This window comes from Hylobates moloch, unplaced genomic scaffold (assembly GCF_009828535.3).
Source record: "Hylobates moloch isolate HMO894 unplaced genomic scaffold, HMol_V3 SCAFFOLD_7, whole genome shotgun sequence".
NCBI lineage: Eukaryota > Metazoa > Chordata > Mammalia > Primates > Hylobatidae > Hylobates > Hylobates moloch.
Genome location: NW_026652282.1, coordinates 53,803,359 through 53,822,951, shown reverse-complemented (window position 1 = coordinate 53,822,951; position 19,593 = coordinate 53,803,359). Strand labels below are relative to the sequence as shown.

The 19,593-nt window shown below is 38.7% G+C and overlaps 1 protein-coding gene across 2 annotated transcripts in view; it reads right to left on the bottom strand.

Moving 5' to 3' along the window:
• Positions 1-19,593, bottom strand: part of HEPH (hephaestin) — a 102,554-nt gene that overhangs the window by 72,518 nt on the left and 10,443 nt on the right. For both annotated transcript variants that reach the window (XM_032757084.2, XM_032757086.2), the window contains exons 5-11: positions 11,873-12,055; positions 10,481-10,735; positions 8,194-8,362; positions 6,854-6,990; positions 5,101-5,232; positions 2,441-2,652; positions 1,325-1,475 (exon numbers count right to left, since the gene is read on the bottom strand). In XM_032757084.2, coding sequence (XP_032612975.1) covers positions 1,325-1,475; positions 2,441-2,652; positions 5,101-5,232; positions 6,854-6,990; positions 8,194-8,362; positions 10,481-10,735; positions 11,873-12,055 — 1,239 coding nt within the window. The remainder of the gene's footprint in view (positions 1-1,324; positions 1,476-2,440; positions 2,653-5,100; positions 5,233-6,853; positions 6,991-8,193; positions 8,363-10,480; positions 10,736-11,872; positions 12,056-19,593) is intronic.

The following is a 19,593-nucleotide window of genomic DNA, read 5'->3' as shown; positions in this document are numbered from 1 at the left end:
ACAACATTGAACTACTCTCCACTACCACAAACACACACACACACACACACACACACACACACCCCAATCTCTCCTATTCCCTATTTCTTGAAACTCTCCTTCCTTGGTTTCTGTGGCAACATACTTTCTGGTCGTTTTACAACCACTCTGATTGTTCCTTTTCCATATTGATCTCATTTTCCACCCCCCCATAACGTGTTGGGGATCTGAAAATTCCATCTTCGGCTCTCAACCTGTTTCCTCCTCTTCATCTTCACTGCTACTGCCCTGGTTCTGGCCCTCATCCTCCCTGGCCTGAACTCCTAAAATAGCCTCCTCTCTGGTACCCCTACCTGCAGTCTGTCCTCCCATCCTCTTCCATACACACACACACACACACACACACACACAGACAGACACACACACACAATAGTCCTGTGAGCTCTATTTTTCTCTGCATTACCAAAGCTTTAAACATTGTAGGTGCTTTGATAATACCTGTTGACTTTTCACACAGTTTCCTCTTTCTGGAATAAACTTCCCTTATGGTCTCTTTCTATGGCATCCTACCACTTACCCATCATATCTTTGTTCAGATATCCTCTGTAAAGCAGTTATTACTCTCTCTTTGATCCATGAAACTTTTATCCCACAAAATTCTGCAGTATCAGTTGCCATGGATTGTAACTGATATACTTTCTGGTGATTTACTTAAAAATCTATTTCCTGCACTGGATTGACATAACAGGAAGCATATCATTTTTTTTTCTATATCTATGTGACTGCCCGAGCACCTAGCACATTACCTAGTACCAATTAGGCACTCAGTAAATTCTAACTGGAATGAACTTTGCTCATGAGATGGTTTTACTTTTTCCAAATGATTAAACTAACTAGTAATGGGAACCAAGAGATGGAGCATTGCAAGTGAAGGGAACAGCACTGCAAAAGCATGGAATCAGCATGTTCACAAAGAAAAATAGCCCCAGTTGGCTGGAGTATGGGGTGGGGGAGCCAAGGTACTAAAATATAAGGAAGAGGGGAGATAAGATTGGAAAGGTATCATCTGGCTTATTCTTCACAATCTCTTGTAGATTTCTTGTGCACAACCCTCATTTCGCAGTACTTTCTTCCAGTTTCCCCCATACTGTGTAACACAGAACACAGCACCCAAAGGTACTAAGTATAAGATCTGTTGTGTTCGGTTGAATCTCTCAATCTAGCTCACCTCTTGGACAGAGATGACCAATAAAATCAGTGTTTTCAGGATTGGTCATGATTACAGATAAAGTTAGATTTTACTTAGGACCCTCAATTTAGCCCAGGGCAAAAGTACTCCCCATACCATGCATCCGATTGGAGTCTTGGAAGCCCTCAATATCCTCTGAAAGCAGTCGGAAATCCAACATAGCAGCTGCTTGATTGGCATTGCTGTACCAGCTCTTGTTCTCATCCAACACAGTGAAGAGAAGAAAGAATTCTTTATCCACCCCTTTCTGCAGGCCCAATAGAAGAAAGTAGAGGGAACAATGACAACAGTTTCAGCAGTTGTGGACTGTGTCGTTACAGATCAAGGGAAGCCAGATTCTTTCCCATTTCCTTTTCCCATTTTGAGCCCATATCTCCTATCCAGAGCTGCAGCAGTTTTTCCTTAGGTAATCTCAAATTGCAGATGAGAGAAGAAAATCAGAATAAAAGGACAAGCCTGACAGGGAAGAATGTATAAAAGTGGGCAGAGAAGGAGCATAGGATAGGAAATAAGAGGTAAAGAGTGTAAAAGAAGAGAGCTGGTAATCACCTGGGGAGAGGAATGAGGGGAGGTGGCTAGAAAAGCAGCGGAGGGTCTTGGGGGGAAACTAGAAAATAAAAGATAAGTAATATCAATGGTAATTATTGTTACCACTAACATTTACTGAGTGCTTAATATGTGCCAGACACTGTGCTAAGCACTTTATATGGATTATTTTAATTAATCTTCACAGAAATCCAATGTGTCTTCTTCCATTGTTATCCCGTTTTTACAAATGAGGAAACAGAGTCAAAGAGAAGCTAAGTAGCTCACTCAGTGTTACACAGCTAGAAATCGTGGGCTGAATACAAAAGAAGACAAGCAAATATTAAAGCAGATTTATGGATCAGGAGCAAGGTTTAGGGGCCCCCGAGGTGAGGGAGAGGGAAAAGGAGAGGGAGGCAGGGAGGGAAGGAGGGAGGAAAGAAGAAGATGATGAAAGGATATCATGAATTATCTGCAAGGCTAAGGAAGATATATATATTTGTCAGTACAAAAAATAACATGCAAGATAGCATGAGGTCACCAACTATTAATTTCCGATGGACCAGCTTGATTATTTTTCTTCTATTCCCTAAACTTTAGAACCCAGTTCCATGCTTAACTCCTATCCAGCAACCCAGCTTTGTCCTTCTCCCAGCAGGCTTTCCAGCCAGATAACCCTGACAATACCTGCTTGCCATCTTCACCCAAGGCACCAGCCCTGCACACCAGCAGCGGGCCCACCAGGCCAGAATTCGTGTCTCTTATGGGATCTGCAGCAGAGAAGTACATCCAGGTGAGACAAGCAGGATCCTGAGCAGTGGGACCGGCATGAGGGGGGACTGTCCAGCGGTATGTTACTTTCTCAAAGGGCTTGGCAACCAAACCAGGGTGAGATGAGCCTGCAGGGAAAATACGGGACTTATTACCTAGATTGACTAGAATGAGAATCATCAGCTCCAAACAGTGAAATAAAGATTAGGAACTACAAAGGCATTTTGGAGCAGCAGTAGCAGCAACATGGAATATTGAATATTGAGGAGAACTCTGGTCAAGGAGTCAAGAGATGAGTTTATTTTCTCGTTCTGCCACTACTTACTATATGAAATGCAGCAATTTAATCTTCCCTATGTTTCAGTTTTCCAAAATCATAGGACCTTGGAACTAAAAGGGACTTTAAGACTTATTTGGAACATCTCTCACTTGAAAACGTACATTAATCTGCTCTTACATCCCTACTTCTGCTTAAAACTCTCCAGTGATGGGGGACTCACTACCTGCCATTATAGTCCATGTCATCTTTGAACGGCTCTGATTATTTAATATTTTTTTCTTTTAATATGTATTATGTACATGTGGGTGTGTATATGTTATGTATGTATGTATATATATACATATATATAAAAAACACTAAGGCTGTAATTTCTAAAATGGAAACAAGACATGGTCAAGCAATGTACAGACCTTTTTCAAATTTTCATGCCATCAGTAATCAAAGAAGTACAATTGAAAATAGCTAGATAACTTTTTTGCAAATTAATTTAGCAAAGATTTTACAAATTGTAATAATGCATGATGGCAAGAAGTGGTTTAGATGGCACCTACCCTACTCACTCACCTATAAAGAGTGTAAATGTAAAAGGGAATAACACTTTTGAAAAAAAATGTAGACAAAATTTGAAAAAAAAGTACACAAAAATGTAGACAAAGCTATTTCTTTAAAAGGTTCATATGCACAAGTAGAATAATATATGCAACAAATACTGAATTTTCAACATGAAATAATCAAACAAACATAAATCAAAACAACAGTGAGTTTTGTTGATGCTGTTGTTTGCCTACAAGACTGCCATTTTGACAAGATTAAAAAGATTTCCCCAGTGCTGATGAGGTTGTAAGAAAAGGAGTCCTCCTCAGGTACTGCTAATGGAACTCTAAACTGATAGGACTGCAAATCTTTCCAGAGAGCAATTTGGGTGTAGGCACCAAAAATTTTAATGTACATATCCTCTGATATAGCAATTCCCCAACTTAAAAATATATTCTGAAGAAAGGTTTATGAAAACGTCCAAAGAAACATATGGAAGGATATTTCTAGTATAGCTTATAACAAGGGGCTATAATTTAGGATGGTTTTAACCTATCTTTCCTTATTCATTCATTATTTCTTACTTTTCAAATTTTCAAATACACAGAAAACTTTAAAAAATAGTGCAATGACCAACCTATCACCTAGAGTCTATTGCTAACATTTTGCCATCTTTATTTATCTAATCTATGTGTATATACATCTACACACACATACATACAGTTTTTGTTTGCTTTTGTTGAATCATGTGGAAGTAGAATACAAATATCATGATATTAGCACGCATTTCCTATGTCACTATAATGCCATTATTCCACCTAAGAAAATTCCCTAATAACATCTAATACCCAGGCTATATCAAGAATTTTGCGATTATCTCCAAAATGTCTCCTAAAGCTATTTTTACAAGCAGAATCAATCAAAATTCACACATTTCATTTGTTATGTCTCTAATCCCCTTATTGATAGTATTGACTTCTTGAAGAGACTAGACCAGTTGCCTTATAGAATGTTCATTCTAGATTTGTCTGCAACTTTGCTCTTTATGCTTTCAGTTTTTCTTTTATATTTTGGCTAGAATTAGCATGCATTAATGTTCTCAGATAAAGTAAAAAATTAATTACACAATATTCTCACTTCTAAGATTCTCTCCTGATACAGTAATCCAAAATGCAAGCTAGGATATATGCATTCATTCATTGCAACCTGACTTACAATATTCAAAAATACTGAAAAAACCTACATGTCCAAGCAATAGAGGAAAAAGTAAATAAATTATGACAAATCCTTGAGATAAAGTGTTTTATAGTCATTAAAATGTTTGTAGCATTATAATGGCATAGAAAAACAAACACAATACAATGGTAACTGAGAATATTAGGATGCAAAACTATACAAACCATATGATCACATATCTCTGTATATAGACTTGTATAAGCACATAAAAATATTTAACGGTATATCAAAATTTATGTGACAATCTATAAATGATGCTTATTTACTTTGTAATTGTCTGCTTTTCAGAGTTCTATAATAAACTTATTTTTTAAATCAGGATATATTTAAATATATTTAAAAGAAATTTTCTCTTATTATTGAAGCCTAGCCCTGTTTTACTATTATATTATTCATTCATTCAACAACATCCACATATGGCAACTAATTCTGCCTACTTCATCCTCCCCATCTCCCATTTATTTGTTTTCTAGAGACACATGGTACCACCTAGAGCCCACATTTACTAGAAACCCTGTTGGCTCACCATCACTGTACACAGTGCCTTCATAGTCTTTCTCATAAAAGACCCCATGGGGCTGCATGCTGAATGGCTGGGAGGCACGGTTGTAGAAGACCACCTGAATGGTGTCACCCACCTCAGCCCGGATCACTGGCCCTGGAAAATGGGAAAGAGAGGCAATGAGAATGATGAAAGGGATAAACATGGAGGAAGGAAATGGAAGAAGGAGGGAAAGAAAAGGAAAGTGAAAGTGAAGAAGAAAATAAAAAACTCTTTTCTTTGTAATAATAATAACAATCCCTTTCAAGTATATTGCAATTTACAGTTACAGAAAACACTGGAAAATCCATTATCTTATTTTGATTCTCAAACATCATTTTAAGTCATATAGGGCAGGAATTATTAACTCTAATTTACAGATGAGAAAATTTCAGCTGAGAGAGGTGGAATTTACCTATGCAAATTTAAATGGTTAATTAGCCATTCAGCCAGGACCAGAGGCCATCAATTTCTCTCATCCCATTGTCAGGCCCAATCTCATTTTCACTTACTTTATTGTCCCAGATCCCACAGCTACATGTCTTTGTGGACCTATCTAAGACCTGTGCTTGCCTCAATCTGAAACCAATTCTGAGCAAAGAGAATTATGATATCTTCTATCCAGGCACTGGACTAGGTAATCTAGCCACAACTCCTGGACTCTTCTGAACTTCACTACCCACCACATGTAATCTAGCTTAGGTCATCTTTGAAGCTGACAAAAAGTACCAAAACTGAGCACTTATTCTGGCTCTAACCCTTGGTCAGAGTTTCTAGCTTGGTTTCCTATTCAATTTCCATATCTAATGTTTCACCTCATCTCAAAGACTGGACACTCATACTGAAGTCCAGCCAATGATAATTCCTTCAGGCTCACGACCATCTCTCTTTCCTATGGTGGATTTCTCCTCATTGTATCTCCCTATCCAGCTGATGTAAGATCTATTGTCCATTATCAGATCTAGAATCAACTGGCACACACCTATCCCGAGTATGGTCCATTATATTAATTTCCAAAGTTTTTTTCCATCTGGCCTATTTTATTTTCTGGTTTCATCATGTTACTAAACCACATCTAACCTTGGTTTAGCCCTTCTAGATACCTTCTTCAAGTTCAGACTCTAAGCCTATTCTGCATTCCTCCTATTTCAAGTATGTCTGCATGTCATGCCAATCTGCTACTGGCCCCAGATTGCTGAGAACCTATACAATCCTACTTCCTTATGTAGCCCTTTAGGAATACTTCTAGAGAAGGAATTCTAAAAATGTGTACTGTACATCAGTGGTATTGGAAGACATTCACTGAAAAAAAGTGGAGATTCATGATAAACAAAAATAAACCTAAGGCTCTTAGAAATCCTGCAGCATAAAAAGCACTATTTAACTGCTTAACTTGGTGGTTTTACAAACACATTCAGACCCATAACTCTTTTTTTTTTTTTTTTTTTTTTTTTTTTTTGAGAGGAGTCTCGCTCTGTCGCCCAGGCTGGAGTGCAGTGGTGCAATCTCGGCTCACTGCAAGCTCCGCCTCCCGGGTTCACGCCATTCTCCTGCCTCAGCCTCTCCGAGTAGCTGGGACAGACTCATAACCCTTTCACAAAACAATCATCTCATAAGACTCACTTTGGGAGATGCTGGTCTACAATGTGCTCCTAAGTGATGTCCAGGCCTCAGTTTCAAAGTCTTCCTCAATACTCTGGCTCTAGTAAATGAATTTCATAATTTAAAAATTCCTCACCCAGGATTCCAAGATGCCTATCTTCCTCCAAATGCATCTTCTCTTGGAATGTCTCATCTTGAAAGGCTTCATATCGCACTTTCCAGTAAGTGCCCCCAATTCGGCTGGAGCTCTTCTGGAAAAACTTATCTGAGATACTGATGTGTAAAAAGGAAAATATGATACGATTTCATTAGGTATCAAATAGATGCCCATCTCACCCTTAGTCTCATCAAGTTATGAATCTTTATGTTTAGGAAGGACCTCAGAGCTCATCTAAGTTAACTCCCACCAGTGAAGATATCTCCTTTGGTAGCACCACTAGAAAGTTATATACAGCTTCTGCTTAAGCCTTTCCAAAAATAGGAAACTCATATCCAGAGGAGACAATCTCCCTTACTGTTGGATATTTTAAATTATTGGAATTCTATTTTAGTGTAAGTTGGAATATTCTTGCTTATAATTTCCAGGCACTGGGACCAGTTCTGCCCTCCAGAGATTCATAGTCTACATCTGTCCTTAATCACCCTTAGGTATTAATAATCCTTTCTCTCACTCCAAAATGAAAGCCCACTATGTTAATAAGCCCAGTTGGAAATCGTGGAATCCGTGCTGAGACTCAAACACCAACTTTCCTAAGTTTTCTCCAGATTTACTCTATTATTTCCTGCTAGAAGTATAACCATGAAGGATCTTCCCCCAACCCCTCTCTTAGTTATCTATCAAGTGCCTCCTCTGTGGAAGACCTGTCATCATCGATTGCCCAGTGAGTGGTATGACTTAAGACCCAGCAACTGAGTAGGGCACTAACCTCCTACTCTATCTTGCCCGTATCTGGGTCATGGATGAAGCAGGAGAACTTGGAGAAATTCCTTCAAAAGAATGGGCATGTGATAGCCAAAAAGCAGGTTGCCTCTCTTCCTACATTTCTCAGAGTGCTTTTTGTACCCCTGCTCAAATGCCTCATTCAGACTATAGAAAAGACATGAAGGAGCAAGGACGTAAATAATGGGTAAAGTGAAGAAACCTGGAAAAAAAAGCTATTTCAACTGATACAAGAACTGGTCCCACCTGGGCTTTCCTTTATGAAAATGGCCAGGAATTATAGTAGGACCAACTTCAAACTCTGCTTGGACCCTTTGTGGGGATATGGAATAACCCCACAAAAAGCTTTGCTACCTGTATCTCCCCAAGAGCAAGTTCTCCAGGGGGCCACAAGAACTTGGCTAACAGTTGGTTCATATAACCCCAGCCAGACAATGATTTGGATCCCTGAGTAAAGTGAGAGATTTCTGGAAGAAAGATAATAAATGTTTGGAGCTGGATCCAGAAGTAAAGAGAGGGATCCCACTGCCTCTTACCTGCCTGGCTCTCTCAAATTCTTCCCAGTACTCCCATCATGCCCCATCGGGCCATAGTCCCATTGAATCTCATGGGCCTCAATGAAGTACTGTCGAACTTTCCCTGTGAGCAGGTCCACAGGAGGGGCCATGGAGCAAGACTTGACCTTGTAGAGTGCCTGCATGCCATCTGAAGGAAGAACATTATGGCTGACCCCATTCTATCCAATAGGATTTTAACCCAGAGGACTCACCTTCCTCCTTCTGTTAGTGTTTCCTCCTCCCACCCTCCACTACTCTCTTTACTCCTGCTCCAAAATGGGCTGTTTTCTCTCACTCTTAAAGTGCCTGGCTGAGAGAGAGAGTCCAGGGTAGAATTCAAGTACCTCCACTTGCTTATACCACCACTGATGCATTTACTAGATCCTCATTCCTGCCTCTGCATAAAGGCTCACATTGTAGCAACATCACAGAGATGGAAGTAAGGAAACTTGAGTTCAAGCCCAAGCTTTAAGCACTATCTGCAGGACCTTAGGCAAGTCACTTCCTCAATCTGAGCTTCCCTCTTTTGCCAAAGGAGAGAATAGGAAAATCTACCTCATGGGGCTGGTAGGAGCATCAAATTTAAAATAGGGGTTAATTATTTATAAACTGGGAAGTTCCCAAAATAATAGAACATCTTCTATCAGTGAAGATAAAGCTTCAGACTTGGGACTGTAAGGAAAATGTAGATTCTAAGTAGTGTTTTCAAATGTGGAATATACTACATTGAGTCATAATGGCAATGGATGGCACTGTCTTATATTGGCTTAGCAACTTATAGAGGTCACTCAGCTATATTATTTTATTAGCATCCCGCAGCATCCCAGGGAGATTTGAAATTTGTAAATTAGAAACCTGAGGTATGATGAAGGGAGAGGAAAAAATATTCATTTTCTTCAACATGTGTTATGTTAGGTAGGTTCTGTGTCAGGTGCTTTACATCTTTTTTAAAATTTCAGTCCCAGGGAGTACATATGTTACCTCTATCATTCTTTACAACGATTGTATGAAATAGACTTTTAATGTCCCCTTTTGCAGATGAAGAAAACTAAAGGTCAGACAGGTTAAATAACTTGCCGAAGGTTGCACAGCTAGTCAGAGGTGGAGTTGAGACTTAAACTCTCATCTTTCAACTACAGATCTTAAGTGTTCATTTTATTTTCTTATATCTACTATCTTGGTTACATCATCCCCCTATTCTTTAAGATTCAAAATCACATTTTTACTCTAAAACCTCATTACAATTTTAGAAGGTATACATCACTACTTCTATTAAGAGGCTCAGAGAAGTGACATGATTTATCAAAGGTGGCTAAACAAGTGATGGAACCAGGATTTGAATCCAGGCATGTCTGTCTCTAAGGTCCATGCTTATTCCACTATCATGCTGCATCTCTAATCCCAATCCATATTTATACTCTCTTACCTAGGAAGCTTTGGGGTAAGACATACCCTGGATAATGGAGCACATGTAACCGGCCCCTATTGTGTCAAACCTAACACCCAAGATTTATTATCCTATTAGTCTACAACTCCTAACCTACTAAAATCCACTTCAAGTACTCACATACCATTTTCCTGACACCCTTCTAATTTACCATAAATCAAATAATTCTAGAAAATGAAAGAAAATCTGTCTAAAGTCATATAAAGCTTTTCACAAACCTAAGACTACAATTCAAACCTAACCACTTATCTACTATTCTTTCCATTGCCTCATATGCTCTTCCTCCCCTCTGATGCATCTGGTGCTCCTCAATACATTGCTCTGCAATGACATTACTTTAATGTTTCTCCCTTTGAAAATAAAACCTTCCACTCCTACTGCTATTGAGTTCCAACCAGAGTGTAACTATGTACCTACAATACACCATGATCTCCTACAGAAATGTTACCCTCTTTTAATTAATCTCTCCTTCACTCCCTGTTCAATATGTTGAAAATGTCTCCAGCTATTAATTGTTCAGAATTCTAAGCAAATAATAAAAAGCTGATTAAAAGTCTACCTATCCATCCCCAAGCTATCTGATGTTCAAAATGGGGAAGATTAAACACAGAGAGATGTGCCCAAAGTTATCCAGCAAGTTTCCCAGCAGATTCAGGAAAAAATCTGGGTCCCCTGACTTCTAATCTAGTGTGCTATCCTTTATCCCAAGATGCCTCAACTGGAGGACTTATTTATGGCTTCAGGCCAGAAACCCAGCCTCCTTTGACCATTATCATACCTCTCTCTTACAACCCAAGGGTCAGAAATGTTGGATCTCACCTCGAAAGTGACTGTTCACTTGGCAGCTAACTAACCAGGTACCAGGTTCCCAGGGCACCATCTCGGCAGTCACAAAGGTGGCAGGAAAGATGTTAGCCACATCAGTGTGATGTCCACGGGTAGTCAGCATCTGTCCATGGAAAAATGCTGTGTGGACATCAACTTCATTGCCCATTCCAAACAAGTGCCAGGCCACACGTTTCTGTGCACACATGTTCAGCTCTGGTAAATTCCCAAAAACAAAGCCATTGATTGCTGCAAAAGAAAACCCAAAGAAAATATCAGGATTAGGAAAGGACAGCCAAATGGAAGAAGCCTTACCATTTGACAATAATAGATAACATTTAAATGAGGTTATAAGCAGCACACTGTGTTGACCTATGTATTATCTTCTTTAAGTCTCAAAAACATCCCTGAGAAATAGGCAGATATCATTAGTCTCATTAAGAAAAGAGAGAGAAAACCAAGGCTCAGAGAGGTGAAGTTACTTCTTTCCCAATGCCATAGAGCTAATAAATGCTTAAAGCCAATATTCCAAACCAGAAATGTGAAGAAGCTCTCTAAGGAATTTAGTTATTTTGCAGGCTATTCTTTCAGGGTGGTTTCATTCTAAAAATTTCCACAGGACAACTGTCAAATTGGCTGACTAATTAACATGGCTATTATAATCAATTGGTATAAAATTCAAGAAAAAGTTGAGCTGTCCAAGCCATCCTTTACATCTTCCTTCTGAATTTCTGCCTCCTTTGGGGACTGTATGGTTTTTAGCCGACCCCTGTCATGAATGGCCAGTAAATGACTTCCTTAATGAAACAAAAACAAAACCGACTTGTTTATATTCCTAAAATCAGTTCACTATTCATGCCTCGGGTCTTCTGTGCCTTTAGTTTCTTTTTTAATTAAATTAATATGGTCAATGCCCTTATAGACATAAGAACAGAGTAGGATGGGAGATATACGCAAGGTAGCTTGAAAGAAACCATTTTTCTCCACAAAGTGGATAATTCTGCTAACTTCTTCCTTTTTAAAACAAATCAATATTAATTAATTGTATCAGTGGGCAACCCACAGCAAAGTAATTGAGCATATACTATATAACTTTAGCCTGTGTGCTATTCCACATTATGAGGCAGAATAGCCTAATGGCAAGAGCACAATCTATGCAGTCAGAGAGATCAGAGTTGGAATTTTAGCTGTGCCATTTATCTGCTGCATAATCTTAGGAGCCTCAGTGTCCTCACACGTAAAACAGGGAAGAGCCATCTACTACTCCTTGTCCTTGTGATGACTAAAAAGGACTATGTATGTGAAAGCATCCACCAAATACTAGGCCCAGTGGATACCCTCCAACAATGTTCCCTGTCACAATGTGGCCACCCTTTCCCAACTCACCATGCATCCTATTGCTCTCCTGAAATGTCTCATCTTCTTTGTCCACTGAAGCAGGATCTGAGCAGTAAGTGGCAATGTTCTCATCGAGATGCCAGCTGAGGTTCTCATCTACCACACTGAAGAGGAGGAAGAAATCATGGTCTACATCCTGCCGTTGAGGAGGGGAGTTCCCATCCAGGGCTCCTAGGGCAAGTAAGAAAGTTTCCCTTGAGAAGATCCTTTCCTTAGCAATAGTAAGCTGAAAGGGGTACTCATAAGAAAGGAATAGAAAGAGAGGGGTCTTAAGAATCTGTAAGCAACAGAAAAGCAGATATAACCCTCTTAGATTAATTTCCATTTCCAAACTCCCCATTTAAAACCACCAATTCAGTTGAACCTAGGACTTGATGTTAGGACACATAAGATCTACAATAATTCCCTCCCACCATCCCTGCCTATGTCTTCAACCCAGGGCCTGAATCTGACCACATTCCTGCCACCCTCTGGTCTTCAAGTCTGACATATCCTATTATTAGCAAAATCCTCTGAAACCCTGATGACCACACTTTCAATCTTATCCATATCTAAACTCTTACTACATATCTGATTTCAATGCGACTTGACTCCTATAATGACTAATTTGAGATTTAAAAGTGAAGCAAGAAAAAAATAAAAAGGAGAAAAGTTTGGTGTTTTGTTGTTTTTAATAACAATAATTTTAAAAAAGGTTCCTAGGATCATCATGGTGGACAAGAGTCGGGACTAGATTGCAGCTCAGACTCGGACGGACAGAGCAGCATGTGGAGGCTTGCGTCATGAATTTTAGCTCCAGCACCCTGCACGAACACACCAGGAATCCCAAGAGGACCCACAGACCCTCAGAAGGAAATGGACTGCTCCTGCAGGACTCGGGAGACACCCCAAATACTATGCTGGTATTCACAGCAGAGAGACCCATACACAGTTCGCATCACAGGACTCTGTGCAGACAACCTCCAGTATCAGCCCAGAGCCAGGTAGACTTGCTGGGTGGCTAGACCCAAAAGAGAGATAACAATCACTGCAGCTCAGCTCACAGGAAGCCACATCCATAAAAAAGGAGGGAGAGATCAGGGGGACACCCTTTGAGACAAAAGAATCTGAAGAACAACCTTCAGCCCTAGAGTTTCCCTCTGATAGAGCCCACTCAAATGAGAAGGAACCAGAAACCCAACTCAGGTAATATGACAAATCAAGGTTCTTTAACACCCCAAAAAAATCACACTAGCTCACCAGCAATGGAACCAAACCAAGATTTTAAAAAATCCCTGATTTACCTGAAAAAGAATTCAGGAGGTTAGTTATTAAGCTAATCAGGGAGGCACCAGAGAAAGGTGAATCCCAATGAAAATAATAAAAACAACAACAACCAAAAAAATAAGAAGTGAAGGGAGAAATATTCAAGGAAATAGATAGCATAAAGAAAAAACAATCAAAACTTCAGGAAACATTGGACACACAGAAATGCAAAATCCTCTGGAAAGTCTCATCAATAGAATTGAACAAGTAGAAGAAAAAAATTTGGAGCCTGAAGACAAGGTCTTCAAATTAACCCAATCCAACAAAGACAAAGAAAAAAGAATAAGAAAACATGAACAAAGCCTCTAAGAAGTCTGGGATTATGTTAAATGACCAAATCTAAAGAATAATTGGTATTCCTAAGGAAGAAGGGAATTCTAAAAGTTTTGAAAACATATTTGGAGGAGTAATAGGGGAAAACTTCCCTCGCCTTGCTAGAGACCTAGACATCCACATACAAGAAACACAAAGAACATCTGGGAAATTCATCACAAAAAGATTATCGCCTAGGCACATTGCCATCAGGTTATCTAAAGTTAAGACAAAGAAGGAAAGAATCTTAAGAGCTGTGAGACAAAAACACCAGGTCACCTATAAAGGAAAACCTATCAGATAAACAGCATATTTCTCAGCAGAAACCCTACAAGCTAGAAGGGATTGGGGCCCTAGCTTCAGCTTCCACAGACAAAACATTATCAGCCGAGAACTTTGTATCCAGCAAAACTAAGCATCATATATGAAGGAAAGATACAGTCTTTTTCAGACAAATATATGCTGAGAGAATTTGCCACTACCAAGCCACCACTACAAGAACTGCTAAAAGCAGCTCTAAATCTTGAAACAAATCCAGGAAATACATAAAAATGGAACCTCTTGAAAGCTACATCAATCACACAGGACCTGTGAAACAAAAAATAAAATTTAAAAAGCAAAAACAAAAAAAAATAAAAAAAACCAAGGTACACAGGCAACAAATAGCATGATGAATGCAATGGTACCTCACATCTCAATACTAACATTGAATGTAAATGGCCTAAATGCCCCACTTAAAAAATACAAAAATGCAGAATGGATAAGAAGTCACCAACCAACTATCTCCTACTTCAGGAGACTCATGTAACACATAAGGACTCACATAAACTTAAAGTCAAGGGGTGGAAAAAGGCATTTCCTGCAAAAGGAAACCAAAAGTGAGTAGGAGAAGCTGTTCTTATAACAGACAAAACAGACATGAAAGCAACAACAGTTAAAAGAGACAAAGAGGGCCATTATATAATGATAAAAGGCCTTGTCCAACAGAAAAATATTACAATCCTAAACATATATGCACCTAACACTGGAGCTCCCACATTTATACAACAATTACTAATAGACCTAAGAAATGCCATAGATAGCAACACAATAGTAGTGGGAGACTTCAATACTCCACTGATAGCACTAGACAGGTCATCAAGACAGAAAGTCAACAAAGAATGGATTTAAACTATACCTTGGAACAAATAGGATTAACAGATACATACAGAATATTTCCTCCAATACTGCCCAAGGTAATTTATAGATTCAATGCCATCTCCATCAATGTACCAATGACTTTCTTCACAGAATTGGAAAAAACAACTACTTTAAAGTTCATATGGAACCAAAAAAGAGCTCGCATTGCCAAGTCAATCCTAAGCCAAAAGAACAAAGCTGGAGGCATCACGCTACCTGACTTCAAACTATACTACAAGGCTACAGTAACCAAAACAGCATGATACTGGTACCAAAACAGAGATACAGACCAATGAAACACAACAGAGCCCTAAGAAATAATGCCACACATCTACAACCAACTGATCTTTGACAAACCTGACAAAAACAAGAAATGGGGAAAGGATTCCCTGTTTAATAAATGGTGCTGGGAAAACTGGCTAGCCATATGTAGAAAGCTGAAACTGGATCCCTTCCTTACACCTTATACTAAAATTAATTCAAGATGGATTAAAGATTTCAATGTTAGACCTAAAACCAAAAAAACCTTATAAGAAAACCTAAGCAATACCATTTAGGACATAGGCATGGGCAAGGACTTCATGTCTAAAGCACCAAAAGCAATGGCAACAAAAGTCAAAATTGACAAATGGGATGTAATTAAATTAAGAGCTTCTGCACAGCAAAAGAAACTACCATCAGAGTGAACATGCAACCTACAGAATGGGAGAAAATTTTTGCAATCTACTCATCTGACAAAGGGCTAATACCCAGAATCTACAAAGAATTCAAACAAATTTACAAGAAAAACACAAACAAACCCATCAAAAAGTGGGCAAAGGACATGAACAGACACTTCTCAAAAGAAGACATTTATGCAGCCAACAGACACATGAAAAAATGTTCATCATCACTGGCCATCAGAGAAATGCAAATCAAAACCACAATGAGATACCCTCTCACACCAGTTAGAATGGTGATCATTAAAAAGTCAGGAAACAACAGGTGCTGGAGAGGATGTGGAGAAATAGGAATGCTTTTACACTGTTGGTGGGACTACAAGCTAGTTCATCCATTGTGGAAGACAGAGCGGCGATTCCTCAAGGGTCTAGAACTCGAAATACCATTTGACCCAGCCATCCCATTACTGGGTATATACCCAAAGGATTATAAATCATGCTGCTATAAAGACGCATGGACATGTATGTTTATTGCAGCACTATTCACAATAGCAAAGACTTGGAACCAACCCAAATGTCCATTGATGATAGACTGGATTAAGAAAATGTGACACATATACACCATGGAATACTATGCAGCCATAAAAAAGCATGAGTTCATGTCCTTTGTAGGGACATAGATGAAGCTGGAAACCATCATTCTTAGCAAACTATCGCAAGGACAAAAAACCAAACACCGCATGTTCTCACTTATAGGTGGGAATTGATCAATGAGAACACTTGGACACAGGAAGGGGAACATCACACACTGAGGCCTGTCGTGAGGTGGGGGGAGGGGGGAGGGATAGCATTAGGAGATATACCTAATGTAAATGACGAGTTAATGGGTGCAGCACACCAACATGGCACATGTATACATATGTAACAAACCTGCACGTTATGCACATGTACCCTAGAACTTAAAGTATAATAAAAAAATTCTTCGATCTAATTGACAATAATAACACAACCTATAAAAACCAAACCTCTGGGATACAGCAAAAGTGGTGCTAAGAGGGAAGTCCATAGCTCTAAACGCCTACATCAAAAAGATTGAAAGAGTGCAAACTGAACTTCTAAGGTCACATCTCAAGGAACTAGAGAAACAAGAACAAACCAAACCCAAACCCTAGAGATGAAAGGAAATAACCAATATCAGAGAAAAACTACATGAAATTGAAACAAAGAAAACTACAAGATAAACGAAACAAAAAGCTGGTTCTTTGAAAGAAATAAATAAAATTGATAGACCATTAGCAAGATTAACCAAGAAAAGAAAAGAGAAAATCCAAATGACCTCATTAAGAAATGAAACAGGAGATATTACAACGGACACCACAGAAATACAAAAGATTCAAGGCTACTATGAACACCTTTATGCACATAAACTAGAAACCTAAATGAGATGGATAAATTCCTGTAAAAATACAATCCTCCTAGATTAAACCAGGAAGAAATAGATACTCTGAATACACCAGTAACAGGCAGCAAGATTAAAATGGCAGTTAAAAAATTACCAACCAAAAAAGTCCAGGACTAGATGGATTCACTGTGGAATTCTACCAGACATTCAAAGAAGAATTGGTACCAATCCTTTTGACACTATTTCACAAGAGAGAGAAAGAGGAAACCCTCCTTAATTCATTCTATGAAGCCAGCATCACCCTAATACCAAAACCAGGAAAGAACATAACCAGAAAAGAACATAACCAGAAAAGAAAGCTACAGACCATCTGTTCATATCCTTTGCCCACTTTTTGATGGAGTTGTTTGTTTTTTTCTTGTAAATTTGTTTGTGTACATTGTAGATTCAGGATATTAGCCCTTTGTCAGATGAATAGGTTGCAAAAATTTTCTCCCATTCTGTAGGTTGCCTGTTCACTCTGATAATAGTTTCTTTTGCTGTGCAGAAGCTCTTTAGTTTAATTAGATCCCATTTGTCAATTTTGGCTTGTGTTGTCATTGCTTTTGGGGTTTTAGACATGAAGCCCTTGCCCATGCCTATGTCCTGAATGGTATTGCCTAGGTCACATATACACCATGGAATACTATGCAGCCATAAAAAATGATGAGTTCATGTCCTTTGTAGGGACATGGATGAAGCTGGAAGCCATCATTCTCAGCAAACTATCACAAGGACAAAAAAACCAAACACCGCATGTTCTCACTCACAGGTGGGAATTGAGCAATGAGAACACATGGACACAGGAAGGGGAACATCACACACTGGGGCCTGTTGTGGGGTGGGGGGAGGGGGGAGGGATAGCATTAGGAGATATACCTAACGCTAAATGACGAGGTAATGGGTGCAGCACACCAACATGACACATGTATACATATGTAACAAACCTGCACATTGTGCACATGTACCCTAAAACTTAAAGTATAATAATAATAAAATTTAAAAAAAAGAAAACTACAGACCGATATCCCTGATGAACGTAGGCCCTAAAATCCTTAGCAAAATACTAGCTAATGGAATCCAATAACATATCAAAAAGATAATCCACTGTGATCAAGTGGATTTCATATTCACTTGATGGGTATGAAAGGGATGCAAGGATGGTTTAACATATGTAAGTCAATATATGTGATGCACCACATGAACAGAATTTTTAAAAAATTACATGATCATTACAATAGATGCAGAAAATGCATTCGACAAAATCCAACATTACTTTGTGATTAAAACTCTCAGCAAAATTGGTATACAAGGAACATACTCCAATGTAATAAAAGCCATATATGACAAACCCACAACCAACATTATACTGAATGTGGAAAAGTTGAAAGCATTCCCTTTGAGAACTGGAATAAGACAAAGATGCCCACTCTCACCACTCCTCTTCAACTTAGTACTGGAAATCCTAGCCAGAGCAATCAGACAAGAGAAAGAAATAAAGGGCATCCAAATATGTAAAGAGGAAGTCAAACTGTCACTGTTTGCTGACGATATGATAATTTACCTTGAAAACCCTAAAGACTCTTCCAGAAAGCTTCTAGAACTGATAAAAGAATTCAGTAAAGTTTCTGGATATAAGATTAATGTACACACATCAGTAGCTCTTCTATAAACTACCAGTGACCAAGCAGAGAATCAAATCAAGAACTCAACCCCTTTTACAATAGCTGAAAAAATAAATAAATAAATAAATACATACATACATACATACTTAGGAATATACCTAACTGAGGAGGTGAAAGACCTCTACAAGGAGAACTACAAAACACCGCCGAAAGAAATCATAGATGACAGAAACGAATGGAAACACATCCCCTGCTCATGGATGGGTAGGATCAATATTGTGAAAATAACCACACTGCCAAAAGCAATCTACAAATTCAATGCAATTCCCATCAAAATACCACCATCATTCTTCACAGAATTAGAAAAAACAATTCTAAAATTCAGATGGAACCAAGAAAGCGCCCGCATAGCCAAAGCAAGACTAAGCAAAAAGAACAAATCTGGAGGCATCACACTACCTCATTTTAAACTATACTATAATGCCATTTCACCAAAACAGCATGGTACTGCTATAAAAATAGGCACTTGGACCAATGGAACAGAATAGAGAACTGAGAAGTAAACCCAAACACTTACAGCCAACTGATCTTTGACAAATCAAACAAAAACATAAAGTGCAGAAAGGACACCCTTTTCAACAAATGGTACTGAGATAATGGGCTAGCCACATGTAAGAGAAACTGGATCCTTATCTCTCACCTTATACAAAAATCAAATGAAGATGGATTAAGGACTTAAATCTAAAACCTGAAAGTATAAAAATTCTAGAAGAAAACGTTAGGTAAACCCTTGTAGACATTGGCTTAGGCAAGGATTTCCTGACCAAGAACCCAAAGGCAAATGCAATCAAAACAAATAGTTGGGACTTAATTAAACTAAAGAGTTTTTGCACGCCAACAGGAAGAGTCAGCAGAGTAAACAGACAGCCCATAGAGTGGGAAAAAATCTTCACAATCCATACATCTGACAAGGGACTAATATCCAGAATCTACAGTGAACTCAAACAAATCAACAAGAAAAAAAAAAACAATCCCATCAAAAAGTGGGCTAGGAACATGAATAGACAATTCTCACAAGAAGATATACAAATGGCCAACAAACATATGAAAAAATCCTCAACATCACTAATGATTGGGGAAATGCAAGTCAAAACCACAATGCGCTACCACCTTACTCTTGCAAGAATG